General features: G+C 43.6%; 2 protein-coding genes across 3 annotated transcripts in view; one reads left to right on the forward strand and one right to left on the reverse strand.

Moving 5' to 3' along the window:
- Nucleotides 1-24936, forward strand: part of LOC117235528 (rho GTPase-activating protein 20-like) — a 177992-nt gene that overhangs the window by 6178 nt on the left and 146878 nt on the right. The window lies entirely within an intron of this gene.
- Nucleotides 3848-7079, reverse strand: LOC117235531 (tubulin polyglutamylase TTLL4-like). The gene is made up of 4 exons (XM_033497660.1): nt 6380-7079; nt 5751-6157; nt 4984-5374; nt 3848-4528 (listed from the first exon to the last, which is right to left on the reverse strand). Exons 1-4 carry the CDS (start codon nt 6989-6991, stop codon nt 4067-4069), a joined length of 1872 nt encoding a protein of 623 aa, XP_033353551.1. The 5' UTR covers nt 6992-7079; the 3' UTR covers nt 3848-4066.

The raw sequence follows: 24936 nt of genomic DNA on the forward strand, positions 1-24936 counted from the left end.
ATTCTAAACATTGACATACAGCTTTACGCACGATCCAATTGACCCGTAAACGGAGAATCTACCGAACGAACGAAAGTATTCTCGAATTAGATTCCAATCGCTATAAATCTCGTTTGATTAACCGTTTATCCCGTCGTTGAATCGATTCCATTTAGCCGCTCTCGATTCCATCCTCGTCGAACACCTATCAATTATTATCGTCGTGAATGCACAACAGATTTCCTTTGCCGTGCATGCGCGTCTTGTTCTCATTGTAGGCTATAGTATGAGTCAACGTCAGTCAGAGACAAAGAACACCGGCGCTGAGTATCGTTTTGCTACGGTAGAAACGTCTGTTGTTTCTGGCGTTGAATGCAATTTCCGGTATTCCTATTGAACCTGGTTTATTTTCATACACTGCTCCGGTTTAATCTGTGCAGAGAATACGATATTTTTTTTTTATTTGGATGAATTTTACAATCAATTCTCGTTGAGAATTACAAGTAAATTTTCCTGGCGTGGTACTACGTCGCGTTTAATAAATGTTTATCGCGTGTTTGGTTCTAATTGAATCTAGCGAGAACACGATACTAACGCGAATAACGTAACGAGGATTTAGGTGAAAATACACGGTGCGCCAAATAAGTAGGCGACCGAGACAAATAAAATCGATTAGCGCGTAGATAAGCGATAGGTTTGACTAAACTCTAGAAAGATACTTAAAATGGGCCACGCTCTTTCCTATTTCCGTTTTACCTGCTGCGTTTTACTTTCTCTGATATACGCTTGTCATGCGGTTTGATTTGCGTATGTAACCGAGAATTCCGAAAGTTGTACATCTGCGGCTGATTGTTCCGAACGTCGGAGGCTAGCGATCACAGTGTCGTAATTAAGCGGACTCGAGTGGATTCATTCGTGAGATTGCGAATTTTAGATCTCATTCTGCTCTGATTGTCAGAGTCACGCAGCCGTACACTCGCTAATAATGTGACAGTCGGAACGCAGCCACGATAAACAGTCCAGTATTTTATCACGCTTGACCGCGACAAAGAACAGAGAACACTCGTATCTGCTTGAAAAAATAATTTCAGAACGATGATCTGTCGTTAAGATTAAGAAAGCGAACGACATCTGTCCATGCGTTTTTTAATATCCTTTGGTTCTTTGCGATTCAAATTATATCGAACGTCTCGTTACGACTAACTTATTATCCGATAAGTTCGATTCAAAGGCTATTCGTAATTGAATAAATGAAACATCGACGCGAAAGAATCAATTTTACGTATTAAGAGTAAGAGAAATAAAATATGACCGCAAACAGATAATTCTGGTCGATCGTATCGTGTCTGGCAAATTGGGTCCCGATATTTCTAGAACTAGACCCAACACCGTTTATCTAGTCGTCGCTTCACTCTAAAGTTTCTATCTGTGTTTCCAGACTAAAACGCCTCGCAGGTATCGCAAAGCTGAAAAAGTACCAAAGGTACACAAATTGGGATAAACAGGCTCGATAAGAGCGTCGATAAGGATTAGTGGAACCTACCGAAATTCTTGAACGTGACAGGAACTCTAAGAGAAACGCTGTAAAAATTTTCGCTTGTATTTCCAAGGATTTGCAGCGAAACGTTTACGAGAGTCAATCGAGCCGGTACCTTTTAACGTTTAATAGTTTTTAGGGTTCCATTCTCCTGTGTATTCTCTCCCATAGCGATATATCTTTGCACTTTAAGATGTTTCCTCGCCTATCGTTCCGGAACCTATTTCGTTTCCGACACGATAATAATCTTTGACCGTTGTTTAATATCTTAAACCGTGGTCGAGTTAGAATCGCATAGAATAATTACTTAGACGGATTAACGAAGGAAAGTTGGAGCAGCTTTCCGCCTTGGTCGACTAAAAAGTCGGTGGAGCCAGTGGCTTGCGTGGTTGATAAGTTGGTATGCGTAACGCGCGAGACAGATAAAATAGCGGCGCGTTAAAGCGCGATGCTCACGTGCAGTCGCCGAGGAGAAAAGTAGGTTGCATGTGACGAGCAGCCGGGCCGATTCGAGAGAACGCTCGTCTGAATGAACTGAAAACCGCTGGATGCCGCGTCTACGGAATTTTCAGGAAGTGATTCACGTTTCTGAAGCCCGCGGGGAGCTTTCACTGGCCACTTACGTCACCTTCGAGCGAAGTGACGAGCACGTTACCGATCGAAATTATTGCCAACGCGACCACGCTAAACGCGTTCCATCGAATAATTACGAGTCGACGAATTCCATCGCTTTGTAGAATTGCTTTTTTCGAAGTATCGACGAGATATTAGCTTCGTTGCTTAATTACAGATCGGTAGCCTCTGAGATCATTTGCCAGCTCCACGTACTTATTACGTTAGCGTGCTACATAGAAATTGACGTAATACGAATATCAGTATCGAATCGAAGTCTAATTATTATCATTCGTCAGGCGATACACGTATACTTGTTTAGCGAAATTGTTCGCTATGAAAGATATTCGAACGTTGCAGCTTTCGACATTCCCCGCTGAATCGCGTTAATGAAGTAGAAATTTATTCGTCCGAAAGACGACTAGTCTGTAATTAAGGGTCAAAGTTCCTACACGGTGAGTGGAAAAACTCCTATGAACACGTTTTTCAGCGTATGACCGGCAACAAGAATAGTTTGCTTTTGCCATTTGCATGCGGATAAAGCGTGCATTGGAGTGTTGTTGTGAAACTGGTCATCGACGTACGCGGGCAACTTGAAAGCTACGAACCAAAGCATAGAACGTTGCTTAGTTTTTGTCATAAATAATCATTCGCGTATAAATGTTTAGCATCCTCGCAAATTATCCTTAATGCGGCTGCTTGTGCAACGCGAATATTATTCAATTTAAACTAGTTTTTTCCCGGCGTGACTCTCGTTCCATTTAAATGACACATTGCGCGTTTCTTTATTTACCCGAGGCGGACTTGGCTACAAAGTATTTGCGCAACCGTGTAATTTTGGCTGCATAATCTCTCGACAAATTATCATCATGGGTAAATTAACTTGACTATACGACACGAGCGCTTGAACAATGGACGAAACGATAAGATTATTTCAAAGTTACCCATCTGTGTAAAGAAAGTCGATTCATCGTGAGACACGGGACTTGAACGTAACAAGGTGCGTATAGAAACGAGGAAGAAGGCGAATAATTTCGAGCGACGATGTATCAAGTACTTGTCGTTTCGTCGTTTGATCGCTTCGTCTTAAGAGCAAAGCTCAAAGCGCTACTACTATTTCGAAAGGGAAATTGAGTTACGCGTAATTCGATAAAGGAAGTTCTTCGTGGAAACGGATACTCCTATTCAGTGGAAGTTGTAAACGGCGAATGAATGACGTCAACGTGACCGATATAGTTAAAACGACTTACAGTACCTTGCGGTTATGGCGTTGCGTAACCCTCGACTAAGGTGGATTAACTGGCGTAAGGTTTCGTCGGATTTCTCGAATTCCTTTGACATCGGATGTCTCCGAAGACAAAATAATCTACGATTAAACTAGTCGCGATTAGCGTGTTAATCGCCCATCGAGAAACAGTAGCCGCGTACTTATCCAGCCGTGCAGAATACGCGATAAGCAAGAAAATATAAACTCGACGTAATTCCTGGGAATATGAACGAACGAAGGTTTCAAAACAAAATTACGTAATCGGAATTGGGCTATTCTATCTTCTCCTTCGCTGTTATATTTTCTTAAGGACACTCGTAGAAAGCGAGATCGAACTTGCAAACGACAAGGGAATTATCGAAGCCTTTGGCTATTATTATCTGTTGACGTAAATTAACATAAATAAAGAATTCATATATTCAGCGTTAGCTTGCACGAGTTCTGACTCGGCTAATCATTCGCTTCGTGATTTAAACGATTTTATAAGAAACCAGAAAATACCCTTACGAATATACTTAGGAACAGGCGTGTACGTTACGTAAGAAAGTACACGCGTCACGCCAGTGACCTTGCTCCGTGTGAACTATTTTAATTAGAGTTGAAGCGATTTCAGTGCCGTATTAACAGGATAATTTCCATACCGAAGCACGAACGAACGACAATGTTTGTGCTCAATCGGTGGCTTGATCTAAGTGCTGCATCGTTTCGCAATGTCGTTTCAGTCTACGAATTCCTTCCTTTCTGTTATCGGAGTAACGATATTCCCAGGCGTCCAGTAATCGATCGTAGTATCTTTCGACCTCGAAGAATTTGAAATACAAATAAGAATCCTTGGTAGGGAATAGTTTCTCAAAGTTATCAGCTTGACTGAGCTCGTCCTCGTAGCGGATCAGCTGCCTCAGGTCGTCCCTCGTCAAATTCTGCAGGATTCCATCCAGGTACTCGTCGCGAGTCTGCATCGCGTTGATTTCGTTCTGTTTCGTTTTCTCATGAAGGTTCAAGGCCGTGCTGTACAATCTGTAATTATGGCCGATCGAGTCGTACTTTTTGTTGCAAACACCGTTGCTCGAAATTTGCTCGTTCTTGGGGATTTGGTAGCCAGCCACGTTTAACACGTCCTTCACCAGAGGGCCCTGCAAAATAATAAAAATCGTAGCCACACGATGCTATTAATCGCTGCTTATGACACGCGTGACTCAATCGACCTGACCATAAATAATTTATCGCGTGTCTCGCGCGGTTTTCGTGCATCATTGCGGAGGAATTCGAAAGTTCGAAATTAACTGGCGACAAGTGCGAAGAAACCACGCTACCAGCCACGAGCGTTAGGATACCCTTTGATTACGCTCATTTTCAAAACTATGATATATACGCTGTTTTATTTTGTTAAAGCTCGTATTGGCAATTTTTTCACATATTTCAAGAAGTGTGTCCGATGACTTATGGACAAAAGCGTGCATGTAGTATGCGATCGCGTTTAGATATAATTATCCGCGAGTCTAACTCCTCCATTGTGGGAAAGTTGGTACCGCGATGGTAGACGTTAATTTCCAGTTAGCCGGCGAACATCCATTTAAATCATAAGTACCTTAATAGCGATATCGAGTGGCGAGTCTGTCTGCAGCGACGGTAGAATGTTCACTTCGAGTAACCACGGTCTTAAATCCTCGTCGAGAAGTACGTCGAACCCGTACAATTCGTAACAGGTGTAACTGGAGACCAAACTCTGTAAAATAGTCGCGTTCATGCTCGATTCCACGGATATGAAAGTCTTAACGATGATATCCTTGATCCGGGACCATAGGTCAGCGACGTCCACCCTTTCCTGCCTCAGATACGACCATAAACTCGCGAAGGACCATTTGTGTCCTTTGAACGAATTCACTCCATCGTTTACCACGTACGCTGGATTTTGTTTGTTCACGCTGCTGTTGGTTAGGTGCATGTATTTGTCGCTTAGATTTGCTCCACGAACGTATCTACATATTTACTATTGCTTTAACAGAGTATAGGATAAAGTAGAATTATTTAAGCGAACTGGGATACTTGGATCAAACTATAATTTGCTTGTGAATCATTTTTGAACGATCCACGTTTGAAAATGATTGATTATTTGTTACAGATCGATGCTGGTTTAAAGCTAATGTAATTAAAGCCGAGTATCTCGTAATATGTAAATTTGATTGTTCCAAGTAAAGCGGTAAATTAAATTTTAAGACGTCGAAGTTTAATCGATTCGAATAAATCTACTTCTCGCTGTTCGCAACGCTTATGTAAATCACGAAACGAAATCAGGTTCTGATCACTATCGTGAAAATCGATGAAATATCGAGTAAGTTAGGGTCGTCGAATTACCTGACCGAGGCGAAACGAACCAAGCCCTCTTTGTAGACATAAATTCTCATCGGGTTAATGCTTGTTAGGAGAACGTAAATTCGCAGATCGAATTTCAAGCCGTTAATGAGTTTCGGTCTGGTGATGTATCGTTGAATGATTACCGAATGCCACTTTGGTATCTCCCACCATTGATTAACAATCTTGATACCCTGGCCACGACCCGCTGACGGCGGTTTAATTATCCACGTGGTACCCATACCGTGTCTGCTCCACATGCTTTCGAATTTCTGTATCTCCTTCGGCAGTACGTACGTTCTTGGCATAAAGTTATATTCCTGAGGGCCGAACTTTCGCGACATTCTATTCAAGTGCGTCCATAACAGGTCCTTGTTGCCTATATTTTCAGATCCTGGTATGTTGTTCATCTGATTTTTAACATAAATTTCATTGGAATCGAGTAAATTATATCGGAAGTTTTAGTTCCACTTTTCTAATATTAGCTATCTTTCAATTCGTCGTTATAATGGCTGTTAAAGAACTCTGAACATAACGATTCAACTATTTCGCTAGAATTACGTATTTATATATTTACTACGAACTATATAGATGTTTCTTTTCCTCCAAAAATCTTCTCACTTAATTCGTACCTTTTGAAAGCTTTTCATACGTTGATACCTCGCCGTGTCTTTACTGGATAAGTTCCAAACGCCAGACCAGTCAGTCCCTTTATTCACCACTTGATATCCAGAACTGATTAAAATTTTGATTAAAACCCTAGGCATAGATGTGGTAAATTTCCATTTAAGAAGTCGAGCAAAATCCTTCGGCAGTTTTTTGGGTATATGATCGTGACTTTGGAAAAGAACGTAGGGCGAGACACGAGGGAAAAGGCTCGCCCTCAACGGCAGTGGCGAAATATTCTCGGTAGCCTTATCTCCATCGGCCCGTTTATCGAAAACAACCGGTTGAGCCGCATTTTTCAGAACAATGCTCTTGTTCTTCGCTAATTTCGCCGATTGATGTCGTATAACGTCCACAGATTTAGCTTGATTGTTACGTAAGAAGGCAGATCGATGATCGGTCGATTTCGCCTTCGAACGAAGGAAAACTATCTCCGTGAGTTTTTCGTACGTCAACCATTCTTCGTCGGAGTCTGAATTAAGGTTAATCATGCAGCCATTGGAGGTACTGGTGGCCGCGCATCGACTCGACGAGCCTTCGTATTTCCGTGGTTTAGGATGGCCAAGGTCAGCCTGCATCGTGTTATCGGTATACTCGTAAATTTTGCGTTCATTATCGTTCAATGTGTATGTCTGCACTGGGAATTTTAATAGAACTCCATAATCGAACGTTCGTTAGATCGGTGCGGGTTGAAGTTGTTCGTGAAACTCGTTTCGGTTCGCACGCTCGATACTCGATAAATTTGTGAAACACGCCGACGCGACGAGTCGTGTTATAAAACCGTGGAACCCTGATACGGCAAAGCGTGGCCAAAAAATCCGTTCACCTAACGTCGAGGAGACGCGTCTCCGATTCGAACCACGCTCTCCACTCTCTTTCTCCTTCGCGATTAGACGTACGGAACGAAAAAGCGGGGGTGTCCATTAAGTCAGTTTCTGTTGGTCTCTTTCCTATCACCGCGTCGCGAACAATGCCGCGATTGATTCGACGGCTTTCCGTATTTGCGTGCCAGCCACGCGTTTATCTTGCACGGCAGAGCGCTCGCACGCGGTAAACACGCGGCTGCACAAGCAGGGGTTGGTTTATGCGCGTAACGCGCGCCACATGCACTGCAAACGCACGTGCTTCTCTCTGGATTAATCGCTGCAGGGCAGTCGTCTCTAATGGCACGCATCTTAAACGAAATGTTTCATAATTTCATCGAAATTCAATGTTCCAGGGAAACTTCAAATTTCGTTCCTGCCGAAAGAAAATTGCGAGCAGCGAATTTTTAGTTTTAGTTTCTTAACGTTAGCTACGTTTGAGTGGACAATTACGATTGATCGCAAAGTTACAAAATAAATCCAAATTTCGTAATAATTCGACTATGCGACTAGGAAGGACACGCGAACGTTTGTTCCAACTAGTCTGACTAACCAATGCTTTGAAACTATCCGAGGAAAAGGACTAATCCTACGGAGGAAGAAGAGAAGCAAAAGGACGAAAGAGCCAGGGAGGGTCCTAGATAGATCGGCAAATACGCCTATCGTTCTCCATAGTTCTCCCATCCGGACTCTAATAGCGATGCTGCTCGATGCTAATTTGATTCCCGTGTAGCGCAATCACGGACCTGATTGTCGATGTTACGCGCATCACGCGCATTCCTGCGTGCACGTTAGTTGTGTTTTCCATCTTGCACGATTAATTGTTCGCGGCTGCGATGCGTGGCCGTTGCTTGGCTACTTTCGATCGGTCGGCGAGGAATGCGAGCCTCGTGTGTCTCTAATCTGCGCGCAGTCACACAATACCCGGGACAAACGCGAGCGGGCTGCTAGTGCTCTAGCTACGGAGTGTAATACTCGCGCGATGCCAGATATAACGCGCATTTACATACTGAGCAGCGGCGCGCGCGATCCACGATCGCGAAAACAGCTCGTCTCGGTCTTCCGGCATCGAGAACGCTCACTTTCCTCGTGACTCTCCGCTTTCGGCTTCCCGGTTCGTGTGTTCGAGCTCCGCGAGTAGAAATATCAGAAAATACTTGATTTAAGGAGATCTAAGCTTGTACGTTTCTGATCTAACCGCGCAGCGTTGGATCTTGGGAAACGTATATAATGCATCGATGTTAGATATCGCGTGGATTTACATGGCAGGATGAACGATCTTCCGAGCTATCCTTCCGGCACTCTCCGATCTTTCTCGTTTCATGGTTTCCATAGTTAGTAAAGCGATACTTGGTGTATCGATGCGACGAACTTTCTGCACGGTAAACGATGCGAATTATTAGCCTTCCCTTTAGACGTAGGATCTGTGGATTCGGCTAAGCGGAATATACAAGTGGCTACAAAAAGTATTGGATATATATCTTTATATTTTTTTTTATTTTAGTTATGATCACAATGTTTCGCGTTAATCTCACTGGCACTACGATGCCACGGTAACTTTTACACGGCTCTTGATGGATGGTCTACTTTTTGCTGAATCACGTTGCACTCTTTATACAGCGTCCGTAGATAAACATATCTTTTCATACTACGCGAGTAAACCGGGTCGTTTATATCCAGGCCTAGTTCTTTCGCTATTCTAGGCTTTTAAAAGATCTGAAAACACTCTTTCCGAGATACTTCCCCGTGTCTCTACCAGTCATCGTGCAACTCTTTCCAATCGTAGTTTCGTTGGACGTTTGAAATTTTTCCAGCAACGATAAAAGTTTAGAGGAAAAGCAGATTCGAGAATGAAATTTCGCTGGAATCTTCGAGTCGTCGAACCGAGGTTGTCCTAGTTTGCCAAAGTTAAAAAGCTTCGCGCGCCTATCGTATACTTTTGTCAGCCACTTTTCGCTTATTCGCGATACTTTGATACAAGTTTGCTTAATTTTCAATTACTTATATATCATCGACGCGTTCGTGCTTGTTCAAATCGTTCATGCCACTATGCAAACACTCAGGTTCACATTCGTTTCGCGTGCATATGGTGTTATACTTTTAGCGCGATTCCGAAATAAGATCCAAAGTAAAAGGGATACACCGCCATTTGTTTTCTTTCGAAACGATCCCAGAGACTCGTACCGTTAGCAGTCGACCAGGTCCACCGTAAATCACGAGCCTCGCGATACGTTTTTTATCGTTCGGCTTGAATTGGGGAACGAATCGGAAACGGTACCCATAGAGGTGTCTCATTGTTCTTCCCAGCACTTTTTTCTTCCCTCTTTCTCCTGGTTTTGTTTCAGCACCGTATTACGGTATATATATCTATATATATATATATCGATTCTGGCTGTTTTACGCCCGATATACGCCCCGCGTTGATAAAATGATAAATCACTCAGTGATACACGCGTTCTCCTACACTCTCACGGTTCACGCGACGAATATAATACGCCGTGAATTCCATACAGAGATATTTTCGGTAGAAATCTGTCGTATTAACTCTGCTGTTATTGATCGTAGCGTTTCGTTTTTCGAGAATGCAAATTTAGAAAATTTTCGAAGAATAAATTACTTCGAGATACGTAGTTACGTCGAATTCGGGTTATGCGATTGTCGTTTTCTCGGATGATCGAGAAAATCTGTAGTCGACGGGCTATTAGTTTCGCACATATACCGATGTTATTGCGAAACCGAACTTTGTGTCAGTAACACGGATACTGTTGTTCAGTTGGATAAAATCGTTTGCAGATTATTTATGTTTCTTCCACAGTTTCATTCGAATCGAAGTACTCCTTGATCGTTTATTTCTTTTATCACAGGTACGTCCTTAAACTAAGTAAATTATTGTAAATTAAGTGTAAAGTAAAAAAGAACGTATTTCTCGTCAAACGTAATTTCCTCGCCACGACCCAAAGAACGGATTGGGCTGCGAAAGGGCTAACGAAAAATGTCTTACGTTTCAAAAATATGCGAAGGAAGAGCCTGGTAAAACAGCGTTTATCGTAATTCTGCCACGTTCTTCCATTTTATGCAAATAAAAATATATAATCTTGGAGATCTGTTTCACGAAGATTCCCAAGCATCTTGTAAAAGGGAGAAGTTGCACGGCGAGAAAAATGGCGAAAAAGGAGGCCGCGGTTTTCTAAGGGCGCTCGAAGCGGTTAATGAAGAGGCCGCGTTGCGAAACTCGAGTGCGCGAAGGATGGGAACAGAAAAACGCGACAGATAAGAATGGAAGAGGCGCGAAAGATGTAGAAGCCTTGGAGGTGTCGTTGAGATCGCGGACGCGCGTTCAAAGCGTTTGCACGACACCATTCGAAGAGCTTCGTGCGAGAAAACGCGGCAATCCGAGACGTCCGTATCCCCGATGTATCTCTGGTTGCATTGTTTGGATGACGGGCAAACGTCCTTCGGTTCGTGAGTCCATGCGAGAAGATTCTGCACGCGTGTACTGGCTACGCGTATCGGTGCGTCGAGTACATTAGGAATTTCGCAACCAGTCGACGATCGGTATACGCGCGTGCTTTCCTGTCAGGAATGGTCCTCTTGCGAATCGTCGTTTCATTCGTTGGATCTTCGCGCGAAAAGATCTCTAATCTCCGATTCATAATTAAAAATCGATCGGCTTTATTCAGGTAAAACGTACGACAAACGGAATCTCAGGCGGCAAACTGGTTCTTCTATTAGGTTTCTATTTGCGTATATAATATTTTGATTATTACAAGGCTGAAAATACTATTAGATTAATTTAGATAATGGATGAAATTGAAAAAAAGAAGAAGACGAACGAACGTTATGATTCAGCATCGTTTGCCTGTTCTTGATCGATACGCAAACTACAAGCCAATTGCCTCGTAACTGGGAAAGTTGCATAAAAGTCGGATTAATCGATGGCTAATATTTTTTGCGTGCTGTTTATCGGTCCAGAGAGATCCATTGACTGTGAGAAAAATATTATCTTATTGAAAAACGAGATCACCGTAATTAATCACTTCCGGATATTTCTCGTCAATTTCTTTCGATATCCAACTTCTCGTTTAACCGTATCTTCCTCACTTGTATCAAACACATACCATTAATCATCGACTATCGAACACGTTGCAAACTTTCCGACCAAGCCAATATAAAAAAGAAAACGCGTCTTAGAAAGTACCAGCTGGTTTATTATTCGCGTATTGTCGATTCTTTTGCCTCTCCTTCTCGTCGAAAGGTTGCGTTCATTAATACAGTGCGATTGTTGTCTACGCCAATTAGACGCTCGACCGCATCGTCTTCATTGATTCATTTGTCTCACGTCCGATTCGGTTCAACGTACCGCGTGAATCTCTTCGCATCTACATATTTTTCCTACGTTTTCCTCCTTCCCCTTCTTACGAGGATTTAAGTCGCTCCGTTTCGAACACTTCCATAAGCAGAAGGGAATTCCAGCCGTTGTTCGCTATTCTCGTAATTTTGCAGTGCATCCACGGCTACATTCTGTACTCACGATGCATTAGCGATGTCGCAATGCCGACATACGTATATGCCGCAGTCCGCCTCTCTCCCCGAAACAGAGTTAAAATCTCGAAAGCGCAACCGAACGGCCGACGACAGATTCACAGACAGAGTTCTACTTCTTTTTGGAAACTCTGTCCTTCCACGCTTTATTCCAAGTTCTTTATCTTTGCAGAAACTATTCACTGTACCGCGTTCTGCACTCCTGGTGCATTCGTGATTTTGCAACTCGCTCGCATACACGCACGCACGTACGTACTACGAACGGTCGATCCGCGCTGGCACAGAAACAATCGCGACTACGTTCGAACGACGAACACGCTCCAAAGACTGTCCCACGCTTCCAGAGAAGATAATCCTTCGAAAATCGTCGAGCATTAGAAAAAGAAGAAGGATAAAAGATAAAGGAAAAGCGTTATTAACGAGTAATCGTGTAATCATTTGGGACGTTGCGCTATCGGTTTCTGTATTATTACCATTATAGACGTCTGATCGTGACGGTCATTAACTGGCGATGGTCATTAACTCGCGATGGTTCTCGCGTTTAGCCTCGTTCACACTTGCGAGGAACTACAAATTTCACGACTAAAGATCGCAAGGCAACAGTTTCTTTCTCTCGATAAAGCAACGTTACAGCTCGTACATCGAAGTAATTTTCAATTTTACTGGAACGTTCGTCTCCATCTGTCTCGTTTAACAAACGTGGTATAGTTTGGTCGTTGTTCGCTACGGTCTCGAAGTAAACTCGTTCGAGAGGCGAGAACAGACGAGAAATTAAACACTCTGCGAGCGTTTAGAAGCTACTCGAAGGAACTCGTTATCGAAGAAGACCAACGGTTTCTCGTGGAATAAATGGCAGAAAGTTTACTCGAATCGTTTCTTTCTTAGCTTTCGATCTGCGAATTCTTCGAAACAGCCAAACAGCACGCTCTTTCCAACTGCGTCAAGAAATCAACGCGATTTCAAAAGGCAAACGAATAGCAGCGTTTCCTGGCAGACACGTCGAAACGAGAACGTCTGGCGGAAAAAAAAAAAGAAAAATACGAACCACGTCGACCGACGCTGTCTTTTTCTCCGGAGAAGACGCATAGAGCACGCATTCGAAACGATGATTCGATTTTTCCATTGATCGCGAACGTTAACGAAGAAAATAACCGGGCACGTAACGATCGCGTGAATTATTATTATCGAGACGTCGATGCGGTCGATTTATCATCGACATCGTGTTTCGATAGCCGCCCTCGGGCAGGTGAGAGCATAATTTCCAATGCACCGGTCGGAACGGTGCGAGAGCTCGCTCTATTCGTTGACCTCGTTTCCGTCGAACCTTTGCATCGTTGAAATTGTTTAGCAAAGACAAACGAACCATTGCGGATTTATTTAGCCGGACGAAAGCTCATAGATATGCATCGAGGAATCGAGGGTCTCTCGCGTAGGCGAATATTTTGTTAACGCATTTAACGAGGATCGTGATCGTTGAACGACGTTTCGCATACAGTGACCCTTTCTTAATAAAACTGTTTCGACACCGATCCGTTACGAAACCGTATTCAGCTATGAGATTCGGTGTATATTTTTTTCATCTTGAAAGTACAGACAAGGAAGGAAAGAAAGACACGCGATTATCTCTTTCAAGATATACGCTTGAACTTCATTTATCGATAAATCAAAGTATTAGTTAACATCTGATTAGTCGAACTCCTACCGACCGAATCTAATTATCAGAATGTAAATTTCTATTATGCGAACGAAACATAATAGATAGTGGCAGGTGGATTCTCCTAATATACGAACTCTGGTCGGATAAACCGTTTGTCCTCGGAACAGTTTAGAAGAACAGAGTCGCAGTATGTTAGTAGCAAGATGCGCGTTGTACAAACGAAGTGCCGAATCGTAGTATTGAATTTTAAAACCGCTTGTTTGCGAAAAAATAGGAAATGCAAGGTATCGTCTGCGAGCGGAATCGCGCGTAACGTTGCCTGGTATTTGTACAAATGGAATTCGATCGCGTTGATAAATAAGACATCAGTGCGAAAGCATAAATATTCAACAGGCTTTTTTCTAAACACGCTCGATGGAGGAGGATGAATTCCACCAATCGTGTTTCACTTTGAATTAATCCATTTATGAAAGACTCGCGACCGTCGCTTCGTTAGCTCTTTCTCGTTGATTCAACGATTTATTATCGGCGACGTACTATTTATGTGGAATCCCAATGAATACGCGTTACGGTTGTCTTTTATGCTCAACTTCTTCGCGATCCTACGGTACCGACAATGAAATATCGCGATCGTATTTTATTTTCCATTTTTTTTTCCGGTTCAATTAAAAATAATTCCACCGCGGCCCGAGAATACTAGAAGGTACGACGATATATTCCTCTGTCTGACTTTCAGGTAATGACCACGCGAAACGACCTAATATGTAAATTCCACGGAACGTGATTCGTATGCGCTTCGCGCGGAACTCGAGGCGTGGCGAACATTTAATAATTTACTTCCCGGTGAACAGATGCATTTATCGTAACGGACACCGATCCGTAGATCGTGTTGCATGTTTATCACCTACTGCACTAAAAAAAAGAAAAAAAAAGAAAAGAACATCGTAATAGCGATTAAACGGTCTTAAACGGTCTATCGAGTTCTTTGTTGCACGAACAAACGAATTATATCGAATTGTATCGCTGTACACTGAATCACACAAGTACTCGTGCGATTGATATCTTTTTACAATTAGACATATTGCAAGGTGCATTAAAATTGAGAAAATGTCTGACTTTTGCAATTTATCAATGGTTGGTACCAATCGTTCCATTATTTATTGCGCATAAAAGCATAGTTGCTCAATACGAGCGTATAAATAAGAGATACATCACGCAGGCTTTACGAAAGTTTTCGAATGAAATTTTGGGAAGAAAGAGCGTAGCACGGTACCACAGGCACTCGCCATCGTCGCTATAGCAATGATCCGCATATGGACATCTTTTGCATCGACTTACAATCGAGAAAAGACAACGGATTTGAGAAAGCGATACTCTCTAAAGACGGTAACCTGTATTCGGCACGATGAGGTTATATTCGAATACGAAAATTTCCGCTCGATTTCACATTCGGTGGAAAATAAGAATACTATGGATTCTAAGAAATGACAAACGTTGTCTGCAGGGAACGAAGAAGGTCGGCCGAAGATATTTTCGGTGTTTGACCGCCGAAAAAGATCGAATAGGTGTTGAAAATAACCACGCGCATCGTAGCGATGTTAAAGCGAATATTTACACGAAGAAACGATCCAAGGAAAAACTGTATCGGTGTAATGTTGCGTTTGTATGGTGGAACATGTGGTCTATGAATGGTGTCTCGATCGATCGATCGATCGATCGATCGATGGCATCGAAGAACACACAGGAGGCAGTTAGGAACGCGGTCGGCACCGATTTGTCCAAGCAGTTGTCAATCTCTCTCCATGTTGAGAGATACGAGCGCGTCAAAGGCAAGAAACACGTCAAGGCCATCGCCATTGGTATAGTGGAACGAATACCAGTACTGGAGCAACTGGAAGACGGATCGAATACGGTTCAAAGCAGATGCCAACCGCGAGCGCACGTTATCCGCTCCGAGTCTCGAGAAGCTGGCAACTTTTCTTGCGGTTTCGTGGTACACCGGTCGGTGTCTATTTCCGATACGTTACGTAGGTCGCATTTAAAAAGCGCTAACTTTCAAAATGGCGTATCCAGGTGGCATTGGTTCACGAAATCGGTCGAGGTGTACGCGTTGTCACGGGAAAATTGCCAGTCGATCCTCGTGCACTGCTTTAAACGATCACTTTGATCGTTCACCGCGGTTCCGTTAACCCACGACAGGCGATTACGATGTGATCGACGATTGTTTGATATTCTACGGATAATCGATCGATTCGATCTTGCTTCGATCTTGCTACCGATACCGCGTTAATATCCATCGATACCAGCGTACGAATTTCCATCTTATACTCGTAACACGCGTGACTCGTTCGGAAGTCACATTGATTCGTAAACTGCGAAGCAGAAAAAAGCGACAATGTTACAAACATCTTTCTATACAACGTGAAACTTGCTGTTATTTATGTCGCCTTCTTGCGATAAACAAACTCGTGGAAATAGGTCATTTGCTTTTCGAAAATCAAACGTTGATCGTTTAAGTTTCTCTACGAAATTGGGAAAAGATGGACTTGATCGTCGTTTGGCTGGCGTATCATATCGGTCGAATCAATTGTTCGTTAGCCGTCGTTCGCGACACGTTGATTCCGCAGATGAAGCGGTAGAAATTCCCCGTTCTTCTCGAGTACGTCTCAATATTCTCGGACGACGAGTTCGCAACCGTGGTTGCGAGAGATCGGTAATAGCGTCGGTATTGTTTACGCTTGATCGATCAAAAAATCGGTGAGAATTTTTCCATAATCGCACCGTTCGTGCAGGATCGTCTCTTATCTCGCGTGTGAAATTACACGTGAGAATGAATTTCCCTGGAATTCCATCGTATCTTCGACAAGCGAGATCGCGGTTCGAAACAGCTGGAGATTCTCGTTTTTGGATCTGCGTCAGGGTTGATGAAGAGAGGCATAGAAAAGCGTGTAGGCACGTGTGCAGCTTTCACGTATCTGTTGATGTCAGGAAGGTCTCACGCCGTCAAGGTCTCTCGAGGCAAACTGCAACCGCATTATGCAGTCGTTGTAGACATTTTTATGCAAATCCATTTAGTAGTGTGTCGTGCCATCCGTTCCACTAATCGAGCGCCGATGCATCGTGTTGGTCGCTCGCGCAGAAAATCACGCTGTGTCCGCTTTATCGGCTTCATCTTCTAAATTTACCACGCGTTACGTAATCTATACGTGTTTAGTTTCATGCGTGTCTTTCATAAACCTTTCCTGCATCGTTTCAGACGTACGTCTGTACACCGTGTGATTTGTATCCAACCAGTTGAAACGTGCGTCAATCTTCCGAGAAACCATCGATCGCCTCGAATGTTCTTTCTAATTCTAGCTTAGATCCGTAGAAACAGAGTTGGACTCACGGTCCAGTGTTACCGCGAAAAATCCGTCGAAACTTTTTGGATAAACCGAGGAAGCATCGGGAAGGTTCGTCGTCTTCTTTTCCTTTGCTTACCTACCAAGGACTCGGAAGGTTTCATCGGACGTTATGCGGTTGCACGAGACGTTTTTATGCAAATGCGACTGGCATTGTGCGTGGAATCATCGTCGGTTTGGTCGCTCGTCAATGGAGTCGAGATAAAGCGGCTTTCCTACTCGTCAGACGTTTTAATCGACTCCACCGGTAATTTATGGTTCAAGCTGACGAAGCTGTTCGTGAATCGTATACGTAATACGCATTGACTAGAATCGCCGTAGGAGAAATTAATTTTCAGTCGTGTTTATCGAACACAAATCGATATCCTCTCCGGTCGATTCTTTTCTTTTTCTCTTATCGTTTATTTTACTCTTCGACGGTGCGCCTCGAGGAGCCTTCCTCGTCGAAATCATAAATCCAAGCGGAGCGGTAGTTATCTTCGCGCTATTGCGTATAATTAGCGTTGACTTATTAACTCCACGATTTCCCATTATCCACTGGTATACCAGGCACGTTTCTCCTATTACAAGCTTGCAGATTCGTGTCCGACTATACAGATCTGTTTTCACGTTCGTGGGAAATCGTTCGATCTAACCGATGACGAACCTACATCCAGATATTTGCGAGTTTTTCTTTTTCGCGTACGCTGCTCGTGTAATTGGGTTTTCGGAATTGAAATACGCGTAATCTTGCGTAATCGTGTTCGCCGCAGGAATGATAAAATTATCGTCGTGTATCGGCACGTATTAATTTCTTCGTGACGAAGATCGAGAATCGAATCTGTGTTCCGATTGGATGGAACGATGCGCGTGCGTCCCTGACCAAAGCGATCTTGCATATTAGTTAATATACACACGTATATCGGCTCGTGCGCACAATATATCGACTGTTCGCTAATATGGTTACACCGTGCATACCTTCGATCATATCGATACGCATATTCATCGACGCTACCAAGCTGTCCAACTTTTGTCCTTGTCATCGCGAACCAAGAAGGTATACGGCGTTGGAATTCGAAGTTAGATCGTCCAGACGGTATTTCACGTCGATAACACAACAAGCGATAATCGCTCGAGAGTCAAAGAGATTTCACACGCTGGTAAGAAATCGAGGAAATCTTCCGATTCAGCTTGGTTCGCTGGTAATAACTTCTTCGGCGTAGTAACACGTGCACGGTCGGAAAGAAGTAGAAATTTTATAAACGTAGTATTATTTACTTTCGTGCGTTTTACGTATTACACGCACGAATCGAAGTTTCACTCAACGCGATATTTCTATTCGATCGAAACGAATAGAAGTCGTTTCGATCTCGCTTTATCGTTCGAGACGGCGATAAGGACAGAAAATGAACGGTTGCTTTGCAATTAGAAGCAAATTAATTTTTGAGATCTTGATACGACGCATCTACCCGCAGCTCGTATCTTTCTACAGGTAAATACAGTGCTGATGTAGCTTCTTCTCGTGCCGGAGTGCGAGCCAGATTGTAATAATAACATAATAATAGTGGATCAAGCGTTCGTGTAACCTTTGTTATCGATCTACGAGCGATCGCGGTTCAAGTTGAGTGAGTAATTGCTACGGGCATTTGCTTATCCCCGGTCTACGTATTAAGTCGGCCATAGTACACGGCGTGGCGCGAAGTAATACGATAATATCCGCCAAAGAACTCGGAATGTCGAATAGTATCGATGGAGGAAAGCCGTGGATCGATTATCGGTGCTTACGAAAATAGAGCTGCGGTTATTCGCCTGTGCACAATTCATCGAGATGGACGATAATCTGCGAGAAAACTTCGTATTCGATCGAAACGCCACAGATTTATATCTTCGACGATCTAATGAAGTGGCTCGTGAGAGAAACTGAACGCGCATTACAAAAAATGAATCAGACGCTAGTGAAATTTCAAAGTGTTTACGCGACGTAAATTGCGCCCTTTGTTCTATCAATTTTGTAATTTACGCAGCAACTTGACAATATACGAACGAAAAGAGAAGAAGAAAGAAACGTAGAAACGGAAGCGGAATGGAGATTGCGTTTGATCGCGGTCCGGTCCACGCGAGGAAACAAAAATGGCATCGACGCAGTGGTTCGTGTCGAGCTACGATTTATCGCCTCGCGTGCGTTGTCACCCCGTTCTACGTTATATCACTCGGTCGTAAAGCCCTCTAGTTCTCGTTCACCCGATAACCTTTCGAGAAATTCCTTCCCTTCGCTCCACGTGACAGCCGTACGCATATTCCGCGCGCGATACGCTCGCGGACTTGGGTCCAATTCGAGACAAATTTCCAGATTAAAATTCTCTGTTAGGACGCGCGACTCGTTACCAAAGTTGGAGATCGTCGCGAACCATCTTTCGTTCGTGCGACTGCTATCGTTAATAGTGGCGATTGGAAGCCAAATCGTACGTTGGAAAGAATTTTTGAAGCTGAGATAGAATGAATCATCGATGAAAAAATTGAAAGGTAAAAAGAGTCGGGAACCGACAATTTCTTAGTGGAACTTAGTGGAACTGGACTTTGTCGAGAAGCTTTCGTTCGTCTGATTCGCGGTTTATCCGTCCGGATTAACAGACAGAATCGTACTCGCTAATAAAGTATAATTGACACGTCGACGTTACGCTATACAAGATTGTCGCATTAATTACGCGATACGGTTTTCGCTGCAAAATTATGCGCAAATGTAAGTACTTCTTCTTATCGATTAGTCGTCGAGCGTACGGACCTCGCGACGCTATAAGCGTAATAAATGCACCGACGATCGTTCGTCCGGGTCGCGAACTAACTCTAGCCAGCGTAATTGCTAATTACTAATTAGACCAGCGAGACCTGTATTACGACAGTGTGACAATAATTTCTAATCCACTTGCAAACCAGTTTTCAGTAATTGCGTCTAAAGATATATCGTTGCAAGATTCTCCAGTAATATTGTCTTATATCTTACAAGACTTTCCTCTTTCCATCTCGAACGATTTATAGAAAGGAGGAGCTTATCGATGCGATTTATGACGCAATTTATTGAACATCTAATAATATCGGACGACAAATGAACTTGTGGAATATGCCATTTGTTCTTGGCGATCGAACGTTAATCGTGTTCTTATGTAACGAGATGATAAGTCGACGAAAAGCGGAGTTGTTCGATTTCGCTTCCGAGAGACTCGATCGATAAGAACGAACTTTTCTCAAAGTCGGACGGAATTCAAATCTAAAATCTTGAAAGAATCGCAGTTGAGCGCGGCAGTGTACGTATGTGTACAAAGATAGTCGTAACGAGCGGTAACGTAGGTAACCAGGATGCACATCGGTTAATCGACACGCACTGAGTGATTTTCCCCTTTCATATCACACCACTCTTAATGAATTCGCCTTTTTTTATACTTTGATCGCCGACTCGGTACCACGTTCCATTCTTGTGAACTTGGAACCCCTCGCCAATCGTGTTCGTTCTTACTGTACTGTAGGCGTTGCCAATCTGCGAGAAAGAATAATCAACGAGGAGAATATCGTGTGTAGAAGATTAAGAAAAAATCTGACAAAACGCGATCGATTCTCACCACTGCTGATCGAGTCCCGAGGATCAAACGATATCCGTGTCCTTGACGAACCACGCTTCGGTAGGAGGAAATCCCAAATATTTTCTATTTTCTCACTTTTCCTTACCGAACGTTTGACAAAACGTATTAGCCATCCATCGTCTATTCTCTCATAAGCGCATTCGTCTTGCGAGACAATATCACCTTAGATACATCTTTAAGGATCTCCTTTCACCGTGGCAAAAAGAGGCGCATAATAGGATGAGTAACGACAGGAGACCAGCCGGTCGTGATCGTTGCGAAAACTTGTAGGCTCGACGTGCCAGCCAAAGATTTATTAAGCTGCATACTATAAGCGCGTGCCGCTCGATGGCCACCACCTTTTTTTCCTTGCAATTCGCTCGATGAACGTTATTTCCATGGAATTGTGTTGAACATCTACCACGCCTTGTTTAGCTCGTTTTATGAATTACGGCGTCTCTGTGTCGCTATATAAAGCCTCTTGTCTCCTTTATAGCGTGTACTTACTTACGTACGTTGTACGTTTCGTCGTATCCCCCGAAGAATTATAACATCGTGCACGGAATTTCTCACGTGGCGCACGCGACTTTCGTTCGCGCTCGCCTTTCAGCCGTACCGTTATCGAAACGAAGCGGTTAACCGTTTGCAACCTGCTATCTTCTATGGAAATGATACAGTGACAAGACGCGATGGACGATAGAAAATGCACGGAGATAATGGCATCGACTGCAGGTCAATTCGAAGATGCAATCCTTGTTAAAAGTTTAAAGTCCCCCAGGCGGAAGACCCGTTAGCAAAATGGATTCGTACGTTCCCTTCTCTGGGTTTCCTCTTCGCGATATATTCGTTTTAGTAATCAGAATCGACCCAACCTTGGCGCGAACGGGCTAATTCGTCGTTTCCCAGAAGTTCGACCGATTTTCGAGATCGTGCCAGATTCCGATCATCGAATCCACAATATCCGTTTCCTGGATAGAAGTATCCGGTACTAGAAACGCACCTACGTCGCCGAAAGTTCAAACGGAATTTCTCTTTTTCGCTTTGCAAAATATGGCGAGGAAGGACCCACGCGTTTTTCATTTTTAATGCCGATGACTTCACTCGTAAGCACGAAGACATTAGGCGAGCGAATGTAACTCGAATTCGATTCCGCAAAGGCGTTGACATCCTTTCGATATCCTCGTAGATCGCGAGCACGTTTTTGGATTCGATCGATGTGGAAAAAGTAGGCGGACGAGGCATCGAGGAAGGCGAGCCGAGCCAAACGCCGATGCTAATTGCAATTTCCTTCGTTTCGGTCGCCATCGCTGGCTCGTCGTGCGACAGCAATGGCGTTCCTTAAATTGTAATACAATACCGTGTTACGTATCGCTGATCGCGCCCGAAAACTGCACGATCGATTAACATCGAATTCTACGTGACGTAAATTTCGTCTTTCGCATAAAGTGCGCCAGCAACGGCCGTACATGCCGCCTCTCGTTACGTAGAAAGGTCATCAATTAAAAATATTACGAAGCTGTACCAGTCGTTGAGCGGCGTTCGGAGTCACACGCGGACATTCTATGCGAACGAATCAAGGTATACTGGTATTGATTAAAAAATGTACGAAATATCCAGGTAATCGTTGAGATATCGAAAGGCGACCTTGCGGTATTAATTACGGCTCGACCGTGGACGACGTTCGTCTTGAGGTCAGACATAACGGACACTTTCTTCAAAATTGTCGTCGCCGTGAGTCAGCTCGACGATTACTCGATTACCGTGGACGAGCGATAACGCTGCGAGTTACAGCTTGTCAATGAAAACGTGATCGAAAAAGGTTATCGTCGGATATGTTTCGTGTAAACGTTCGTTGAAACGTTTCTACGTTGACATCTAAATTTAGAGGGAGAGAGCCATTTTAAAGCTGACGAGGTCAAAACGTGGTCGATATCGGCACAAAATTACGATAACTATGCTAATTCGCGGTTAACGTGGTGACGCATCGGGGAACAGCAAACGCTCAACAAGTGGGTGTCTCTACTTTCACCATTATCGTAACGGTATACCCCTGTATTCTAATTCCTCTGCGTGTCACCAGTCTGTTGGCCGCGTGTATCGAGTTCTCTCGCGTATAATATTATATTTTCCTTACGATGTGCGCCTGCACGTTCGTTTTCTATTTAGAAATGTAGCTTGCTCGTAATATCCTTGTCGTAGTACGTATCATTACGTACGTATTATCCGCTTTATCACCGTGCACGTCGCTTGCCATGTATACGTAGAAAATATCGAATTTGTGAAAACGACCGAATCGAACCACGCGGCCCTCGTTGTTCGCAGAACGAAACGCACAATTTTCAAGAACAGTTTCGACGAGTAACTTGCAAGTATCGTGAACGGGTAACGGTGAAATAGAATCGAAAGTATATACACGATTATCGTTAATTATAAAACAATCCAGAATCGTGCATACATCTGCATCGTGTATGAATAGTTTCTCTCTTGTGAAACGTTGTTAGGCCATCCGAATGCCAGGTTTATCGTCTAAATACCAGCTCATTTTTCCCTCTCGTCGAATACTTCGCGAATGCATCAGATATTCATCGTTGGCAATCACGCGTTCCTCGATGAAACCGAGCCTCTCCGGAGTCAAACGGAAACTCCTTTTTGTAAATTTCTCGATCCCATTGGCCAGCTATATAATTAACGCGAAATTTTTGATAAAACACGCAACTTATCTCTACGGTAATTTATGTAACCGCGCGTAGCTGTAAATTAATAACGATATAATTGAACCATAGGAATTCGAAGGAAGGATATTCCAAAAGAATGTTTACAACATCGTCGCTTGTCCTATTTCTTACTTTTAATCTATGGAATTGCGTGGCTCGTAAACGGTTCAACGTCGACCGTCTGATTAATCGTACACGATGTTTATTCTCTCGATCGTGCGAGCGCGTCATTGTCCGGAAATGCACCGGTCTGTACCGGGTCGTGATAAAAATTGGAACGGTTTTATGGAGTGAAAAATTGAAAATCGCCAAAGCGAGACCGAACGTTCGATCGTTTCACCTTTCCAGCGAATCTCTCTGCCCGTCGTCGTGAACGATTTGGCAAGAGGCAGCAACGAGGCTCGCAGTCACGGAATACCGAGCGAATACTCGATCGAATTTTCGTGGAAACGTTTAGCATTTTCGCGAGACTGACGGTTGTGCAAACGCGGCTGTCGTTATTCCGAAATTTCCATCGAGTTCTCCCGATCTGGTTTTATGACTCTAGGATCGCGTTCGTTTGCGAAATCGCGTTGTGCTCCGTTTGTTTCGGTAAGAAGGCGATCGTGAAAGTATAGTACGCGGGCCAAGATGCAAGGAGGCCAGAAATTATCCTGCCACGAGTCATATTAACGTTATTTCTTGATCTTCCTCGAAATTTCTTAAATCGTCGCCTCGTTCACCGAAACATTTACGATTTTCTGCTCGCCTAACCGTATCGCGGATCGTGCGCCGCCATCTGTCTTTTTTTTCTTTTATATATCGCAAGCGAGAATTTGCAAAAATAGTACTCACGCGTTTTACGTTTATAAGAAATTTCACGATTAGACGATCTACGGTCGTAGGCTTCTCTCTCGCGTGTTTGCGTATTCGAGCAACGATTCGATCTAGTGCACGCATGTCGCTGCAGAAACGATTAATTATCGTTACGCGTTCGTCAAGCAACGTCTTCGGGCCTGACAGGCTTTCCCGATGCGATCCCCGACTCGACCGAGGGCGAATTAATTCCCAAGCCGTACGGATCCGCGCACACTTGCGAATTGTCGCTCGTGTGATTTGTAGGATAGTGGTTTCGACCCAGGCGACACAGTTTTATTAGTTCCGGAACATCGAATCGTTTGATTGCAAGTTAATTCTTAACTATCGATAGGTCTCTAACAGCAGCGTGGTCCTCGTTTCGCTGCTACGATTTAATCGACAGTTTTAGAAACTCTGGTAGTTGGGTACCTTCGATGATGAAAGAAACTGTCGAACGAAATTAGTCGGAACTGTTTTGTAAAAAATAGCCAGTGGTTAAAAATTATTCGACGATTGGGATTAGAATCTCAATTATCGCGGTTCTATGTCGCGTACTTCAAAAGAGCGAGATTGAAATGCGTGTGCTTGGTATACGGTCGCATCAAACTTGATAAAACTTCGAGAGTCTACAGAACCGTTTGGTAACGCGTTCGTCGTAAGCAAAGATTCCAATACCATTTTCGGAACGCGTCTCTTTGTATACGTATCGCGAAAGAGAATAGCGCACCTATACAGATTAGTCATCGAGTGAATTTCAATCGAGCCAGTCGGTTAAGTCACTGCCACGAAACAGATGCAGTCGGTCGATGTGACCGCTGAAACAATTAATCGAGGAACAGCAGAGATAATTAAAAATGCGTGTATCGCGCGAACGTGCGTTGCTTTCTTGCACTGTAAGCGTCGCCGTAGATCATCG

This window comes from Bombus vosnesenskii, unplaced genomic scaffold (genome assembly GCF_011952255.1).
Source record: "Bombus vosnesenskii isolate JDL3184/JDL3185 unplaced genomic scaffold, Bvos_JDL3184-5_v1.1 scf7180000013316, whole genome shotgun sequence".
Taxonomy (NCBI): domain Eukaryota; kingdom Metazoa; phylum Arthropoda; class Insecta; order Hymenoptera; family Apidae; genus Bombus; species Bombus vosnesenskii.

What these genes read in the sequence shown, in the direction of transcription:
- LOC117235531 (XM_033497660.1), bottom strand. Translation starts at nt 6,991, where the DNA reads ATGCAGGCTGACCTTGGCCATCCTAAACCACGGAAATACGAAGGCTCG. An exon ending in GTATGAAAAGCTTTCAAAAG is followed by an intron (nt 6,158 to 6,379) that starts GTACGAATTAAG and finishes GTTAAAAATCAG; the next exon opens with ATGAACAACATACCAGGATC. An exon ending in GTTCGTTTCGCCTCGGTCAG is followed by an intron (nt 5,375 to 5,750) that starts GTAATTCGACGA and finishes GTAAATATGTAG; the next exon opens with ATACGTTCGTGGAGCAAATC.